General features: G+C 33.5%; 1 protein-coding gene across 1 annotated transcript in view; it reads left to right on the top strand.

Moving 5' to 3' along the window:
* Positions 1-156: 156 nt before the first annotated feature.
* LOC110459004 overlaps positions 157-8092 on the top strand; it is a 34709-nt gene continuing 26773 nt past the window's right edge. The window contains exons 1-5 of the mRNA XM_021511024.1: positions 157-2572; positions 4306-4422; positions 5511-5741; positions 7382-7520; positions 7568-7611. Of these exons, the coding sequence (XP_021366699.1) occupies positions 4352-4422; positions 5511-5741; positions 7382-7520; positions 7568-7611 (485 nt within the window). The 5' untranslated portion in view covers positions 157-2572; positions 4306-4351. The remainder of the gene's footprint in view (positions 2573-4305; positions 4423-5510; positions 5742-7381; positions 7521-7567; positions 7612-8092) is intronic.

Raw genomic sequence — 8092 nt, forward strand, 5'->3', positions numbered from 1 at the left:
ATTTTTATATAGGAAATACTGAATCCGACCAAGTATGGGAAAAATTGTATTTATTTCATCGGAGGAGAAAATTATGATTTCAAATGTATTAATGTGTTTTGTCTGAAGCAAATGAAATTAGAAATTATGTATGAAACTTAATTGAAACATTTCAGTGTATCCTTCGCTTAAAATGATGTAACACTTCTCTAAATGGTTTTGTTACACCTTGAAAATATTATGTGTAGATTGTATTAAAGCTGCCCGTTGAAACTTGTCAGAACTTATTTTGTACCACTACCATGTAACGAATATTGTGAATGAGTGTAACATTATTATCATTATTATAAGGCCTTATCGGACAGCAATAACTACTAGCATTATGTCACCCGGGTAAAATCCCCACGTGTGTGTGTATATGCATGCTTTTGTACTGGAATTTTTATTTAGTTCTGTTTTGCTGGCTACAGCATTTCCTCCTAGTGCAACCTCATCTGCACAGACAATGCCGCTTTCACACCATTGAATACTCCATTTGGGTTGTTGGAGTTGAAAGCCCCTTCTATGGTGGAATATTCCATACAACAACTTCAGGAAACGAATTACTTCGTGTGCGTGGACGGCCTAATTATTTACAACTTGACAAAATATATCCAGTTAGAAATAAACAATAAATTATGTTTAATTATAACGGGAAATACATTAAAACACATAAACATGTTGCAAATCTATGCAAACGGAATCTGGGAATCCGCATTAGAGAAAAATATGTCTGTATTTTCATAAGAATGTATTTAGTATGAAGTAATACTCTTGAATGATTCGTGGCATTTAGAGCTCGATGAATATCGTTAAATAATACAAAAAAATAAGGATTGCATATTGTATAACATCTTCTGAAATACAATGCAGGTGCGATGTCAAATGCATCAATTAAACAATGTGTTATTGATTAATTTCAACAGCATTATCGATTGGTAGAGCTAACAATAAAGAGGTATGCATGCCGTAGACATAAGCCAACGCATACCTGTCGGTAAGTTATTGTGATAAGGTCAGCATAGAATGCATTGTCGCCATATCTTATGTGAGATCATTCTCTGTAGATACTGACATGGTGTGTTGATGAGAGGATGACATGTTGTTTCCATTATATTCGTGTATGCTTTCAATTGTTATATCTTCCGCACAGATCATTCAATCAATTCATCAGCAGTGTTGTTCATTCAACTGATTCACTAATGCAAGATCGATTGAAAGCTGCTCAGCTTGCAATTGCGACAGTGCACCAATAATGCATACCTTTGTTTCATCATTGATACTAGTCGAGTTCTGTTCCATTTTAATGATTTCACAATGGTATGCTCAATGTTGACAGTTCCAAATGTGTCTTGAGGTTTTTGCCAATAATGAACTATAATGCATGCTTGAGCTAGTTAGCACGGTTCTTCCCATTTTTGTTTAATCTTTATTTGATAATATAGGCTGTTTAACCCTGATTCGTATCCTCCTTGACACTGGTCTAGATATTAAACTCTGGGATTCCAAAGGCATTGATGGATTAGTTTAGACGGACAGGTATTTTGAAGAACTCTCCTGAGTGACCTCCTATAGTTGATGACTGTTTCGTTTGTTTACTTTTCGTCTGTGCAAAGCATGTAATCCACAACTAATAACAACAAGTCATAAACAAAGATTAAAAAATAGAATTGATCTTATTTCTAAAACAATGGACTGAGAGTCTCAATATATTATGTGTTTGGAGAACGAACCATTTAATTCTACCGTTTACATTGAGTTGTGTGGGTTTTTTTTATCCAGTGCAGTACTTTCTTTTTGATACCATAAAACTCGAGTTTGTTCAGAAGTGGTTCATGTGACATCAAACTCTAAATACATCATATTCCTTCATGATCTCTAGTTGCTGGGTAACGCCCGATTGTTTTGAGTTGGAACCATATTACAATCTGTAAATAAGTTTGTTTTGTTCATAGGTTTAAGAACTGTATCCCTTACTATTGAATCCTGCTTTTCTGTGAATATATTCAGTTTATATATTTTCCCCCAGACATGCATGTCATCATACCGTGCGGCTGCCTGGGAAAGGAAACCCAGACGCCAGATTTGTTTTGTTTACAAATTTCTTTGAAGTGTGTTATAGATATTCATATATTCATTCTTTCAACCTCACTTTCCTGCTCTCTGTATAAATGTAAAAGTGATCAATAAATCTCTTAGCATAAGTATTTTGTTGTATGCATAAAACAACAAGATAATAAAATAAGCCGTACAATGTAGTTAATACCTTTTTTACACGTTTCTTTTTAGTCATCTTGCAGGGGCATCAGCGTTTCACGGACAACTTTCATCAAACAGTAGTGCACGAGACTTTAGTGTTGTCCCTCTACTAAGACGTCTGCTACTACCGGTATTGTATAAGCATCGGTTAGGTATTTTCCGGATATTATTTTTGCAGTCTATGTTACTAATATTATAATTTCTACTTCCGGATAAAATAAAACGCCCAACCGTGAAAGGAGCTTTGCTATTTGGAACTGTCAGTCGGACTAAGTAATAACACTTCAAGTTAAATGTAAGCATTTATTATGATTCTTATTTCTACGAGACTCTCAGTCTATGTGTTTTTATCATGTGAAAATCTGAGTTATAGGTTATCAGTGAATACATCGTCTAAATTATTGCTATAAATAACTCAAATAATAAAGGTCGAGTAACTTGTTAGTGTTTATATTGATAAAGAGTTGTTCCCCTTACTAATTACAACCAAATTTATTGTACAAATTATACAAGTTGTTCAACGCACAAGATCATTAAGACATAGTGACAATTAATACAATAGTATCTTTTATATATACAATTATACGTACATTAAGAAACTGTCAAAAACCAAAGGATCTAAATACTGGTATATCAATATGAATAACAGTAACAGTGTAATGATAACAAATAGAGCGAACTAACACAGATGCTGCCAAGACTTTAAACCACAAGCAAATACAGCCATTTGTATTTACCACATATGAAATTGAAGAAATTAAGAACACGAGAAATTTTGACAATTCTAAACTTAAAATTGATATTGAAGGTTCGTTTCCTTTCCTATATCTACAGGATACAAGTAACTTTATTTAGTGTAGGATCTGATAGCGACACTACATATGTAGGCCATGAACTGCAGCCCCATAGAGAGCGCCATATTGAAAAATAAATCAGAGGCTTTAAACAACATTTCAGACACATGGTTTTCATAAAAAGTTGACACTGATTTGTAATGTTGAAATAAAACATGCCTTTCTTACCAAAACAGGTTGTTTGAAACCTCTCTCGTTTTACTTTAAAACCGAATTTTAGACAATGCTATTTAAATATTTGCCCCTCCTTCCTTCAAAAATGAATGTCAAGCTTCTACGTGATTGCATGTATAAAATTGGTAATCGAAGGCTTAACATTATCATTAATGCATCATACAGCTGTTTGTATGCTTAATTGAAATAGCTCAAGCTATTTGTTATACATAGTTGTAAAGTTAAGATATGCTTCCTCTTTTTACAGTAAAAATTGTCATATACAAATACCGGATAAATGAACGCACCCAAATATATCCCCTGTGTACCCCGTCAATTAAAGACACCTTCCAGGAGTCGCGGTCTGCATATTAATATGGCTACTAGAAAATTGAGTCCTTCGTGTAAAATCATAAGGAATATAAGTTCCGCCTACTACAAAAACGTAGCTACGGGTTACATTTGACTTATCGGAGGTTGGCCTCTACAGGAGATATCATTACTGATACGAAAAGTGTTTGTCAACGATAACGATAGCTTTAAACGGAGATTTTTTCAGAGGTAGGTATTTTCATGATGTGTTCCCTGGTTTTGTTATGATTGAAAACTTTCACACGAATGACCTGGAACTGTTTTCTGTTAATGTGTGTTCAGCTTTGTACCCAGTATTGCAGGGAGAAGCAAATGACTGTAAATGCTGAGTTGTCTGAGTGATGTGTGCATATGCAGAATTGAAGGAGTTGGAGGTTGGGCTTAACACATTACTGGCACCGAGAGTCCAAATTATGTTTAATTGGCACCCTAGTATTGAACATGGAAACATGTTTCAAGATTGGTTGAAAGTTAAGTATATTTAGATATGTTTTCATTTATACTATGATGATGGTTTTATCACAAATCTCATTTTCCCTTTAATATTTCAGACCCTGCCTCTGTTGTCCTGAAGCATATGTTTATCTACTCTGTGTGATCGGCCTTCACATATAACCGGTGCTAACATGTAGTCTAATAACCTGTTTAGATTTGTGAAAAGGACAATCATCTGCAGTTGTCACAAAAGCACAGCAATGGAAGCAGACAGAGACTTTGGAAAGAACTGGCTCAACCCTGTCACGACGACCAGACGAAATGACACAAGGTAGGATCTACACTAGTTTAAGCCATTGTATTGAAGCATTTCAATATTAACCACTCATCTACATAAGATATAAACGACAGCACTGAATTGTTCAGAGGAGTAAATAACTTGATGGGATTTGTAATTTATTTTAATATTTTCTGACACATATACTCCATTACGCACACCAGGTGGGCTCTGTTATGGAAGTGAAGTTCTTAAGTTAAAACAGCTCTATTCGATTCAAAAGCTTGGTTAACTTAGAAATAACTTAACCTGACCTTTTAATTTAGACTATTTACCAAAATATGGAAATAAATTCAAGAGTATGTCACATGCAGATGTATGTAAAATAGTGATATGAAGAACCGACCACTCGACATTATTATTAATTTGCAGTTATTTCTCAAAAATCACCATTTGAGAATAGTCGTTAATTCGTCATTAAACTTACCATGCGTTGAACAGCCTGGTCCTTGCCTATAGTTGTTATATCATGACCGTCCATTGTTATTCTAAAATAGACCATTCTTTATCGTTGTTTGAGTCATGTAGTGTCGACCTTTACATATTTTTATCAGTTACAAGAGTTTTTGTACAAGCGTCAGTAAGTTGAGAACAACATTCGGATGGTGCTCGGAGTATGGATATGTTGTCTTTACATTACATGTTATTGAGTTTATATGAATAAAAAATAATATACGAAACTAACTCTTACAAAAAAATAGCTGAATTTTGATATTTTTCTTTCTAATAGTATTTGCCGTTTTGTTTTCTTATACATATTGTATTCACTGAATAATTCTTGGGGAATTAAAATAAACACTGTAAACCAATCTTCACATAAATTATAACATGGTCTTAAGTTATTCACGTTAATGAAATAGACCATAAATATTGATAAAATTTGAAATATTTATTTCCTTGATGCAAACTTCTTTATTGAACGTGATAGATCGACAGATATGGACTTTCCTGTGGTTTAACGATATCCACTGTGGTGGCAGAATGTTGATATTTTATCTAGACATTACAAATATGAGATAAACAAATAACATGAAATTTATTGTTAAAGTTACTTTGTTAATTCCCTGCTTTACTCTTCTAAGTGCATCCAACGACCATAGTTCTGACGTAAGTACGGAGCAGAAATATGTGGCTGTCATTGGTGCAGGTGTGTCGGGACTGTGTGCAATCAAACACCTTCTTACAAAACAAGGACAATTCAAGCCAACGGCATTTGAAAGGAACTCCCGCATTGGTGGAACATGGGCTTACAGTGAAAGCACTGTTGATGCGTTTGGTTTGCCAGAACACTCTTGTCTTTACAAAAATCTATGGTAAATTTCCCAAATGTGTTCTATAAGATAAATTAAACACATTTCATTTCTCACAATGAAAATAAATTATAATATGACAGAAATTAGTTAAATACTGGGTTAACAGTGTAAAGCATATTTGTAACGTTCAGAAATCAAGAGGAATTTCATCGTTTGTACGTAGTTTATGTCGTAGAACATTAAATTCAAAGAATAGAAATTTTATGGATTTAGTAATGCATGAAATGCTTAACGGATCACTTAAAACGGCACAATCAGACAAAACGACTACACTTAGACATGCTATTTGTAGTGAAAAGAACCATGTTATTCTTCTGGCAGGATTGACATGAAATACTAGTTTAATGATAAATCACTAGTTGTTACACGTTGTCAGTATATAACGTTATAATGGGCTTCATATGCACCCTTCCTTTTTCACTGTATCCTGGGTATGTTCCGGAACACTTTCGTCATGGATTTTCATTTAATTTAACCACTGATGAATTCTAGATGGACGTAATGACCAAATGGGGCAGTAAAGTGTCTACGTTTGTATGGCTTTCTACATCTAGAAATAAGGTTTTCGAATAGGTACTTGCATGCTTTCATATCTATTTAAGGTCATTGGAGTGTATTGATAAACGGAAATAAGAAGCGCATCCCTAGTTGAAAATCCAATGTAGGGAGACAGTATCACAATTTCCGCATATTCTAATGTTTAATATTAAACTAATGAATATTGTATGTTTATTATTGACAGAACAGTGTGTTCTTTCAATATTAAAGTATTTCAAAGCAATCCAGGCATTAATTCAGGTTTTTTCTTTTTATTAATGAGTCACATGTGTCCATTTTTCTGTACTCCAGGAAACCGGCTACCTATCTCACTACTGTGAAGTTTTTCAAGAACGATAACTCTTACATGCAATTACTTTGTGAATATGATTTTATTATAAAATGTCAATTTTTAATCGTTTATAGATAATTAATTTTACGCAATTTCAGTATTGATGAAATTGATATACATTAATGCAATACTAATCTATGTCAGTATCATTTTTAGTGACATTATTTTGCAAACAAACGTGTGTTTATTTATTTTTTCAAAATTCACTCCTTTTTACATAAATTTATATAAAATCCTTAAAATTCTGACAACCTGTATTTTTTTTGTGGCAGAACATTTTCTTTACTTCAAAGCACTATAACTACAAAATTTGAAGAAATTCTACTGAGAAATGGTGACACAATCCTATTACCTTAAAGCAATTTTGATGGTGAACTCTACGTTTCCGAGGTTGGGCGTAGCCTTGTAGGTGGTGCTGGTTTTTTTCTATTTATTTCTAGCAATTGTTTTACGCAAAACAAATTGTTGATTCTGATAGTTCACTATAAGTGTCCGAGGTTGGGCCTAGACTTGTAGTTTGTATGATTCTGAAAACCAATGACACAGAGTTTTCATTATTTAGGCCTTTAGTGTCATTTATGAGTTTTAAATGGTCTTAGTATACTGTATATTGTTTATTTTGTTTGGGTTTTTTGCATCAACAAATGATTTTCAAAAAGAGGCTTCTTTTCTGCATATAGACGAAAAATATTACCAGATGATCACTCATGCCAAGATGTATTCTCCTGAATTTGACGAAATATACTTGTAGGTCCAACAACCCCAAGCAACTGCTCACGTTTCAGGGCTTCCCACATGACCAGTCAGGAAGATCCTATATTGACCACAATGCTGTATTAAAGTACCTTGAAGATTTCAGTCAACATAATAGTCTTGCCGACTTTATACAGGTAACTAAGCTCATTAACGTGATATAAGATGTGATTGCTTTATACAGGTAACTAACTTTAACTGTGGTGTGATAATAACGACATTACACAGGTAACTAGACCAAACCTAAATTGTAATGACTTCATACAGGTAACTATATTAAACAACGTAATATAAATCTAAATGCCTTCATACAGGTAATTAGACTTAAGAACGTGGTATAAATCTTAATTACTTCATACAGGTAATTAGACTAAAGAACGTGGTATAAATCTTAATTACTTCATACAGGTAATTAGACTAAAGAACGTGGAAAAAATCTTAATTACTTCATGCAGGTAATTGTACTTAACAACGCGGTAAAAATCTTAATGAATTCATACAGGTAATTAAACTTAAGAACATGGTATAAATCTTCATGCCTTCATACAGGTAACAGTACTAAATTATAAATGTTTAGCCACCGACTCGTGTAACTACGAACGTTAGGAATCGTGAAATTGTAGTAGTGTTTGTATTATAAATTTTGGTAGTGAGGCGATCCGTGAATATTATCCTACACGAGACAAGTAAATAGGGGAAAAAATGAAGA

This window comes from Mizuhopecten yessoensis, unplaced genomic scaffold (assembly GCF_002113885.1).
Source record: "Mizuhopecten yessoensis strain PY_sf001 unplaced genomic scaffold, ASM211388v2 scaffold9901, whole genome shotgun sequence".
Lineage (NCBI taxonomy): Eukaryota > Metazoa > Mollusca > Bivalvia > Pectinida > Pectinidae > Mizuhopecten > Mizuhopecten yessoensis.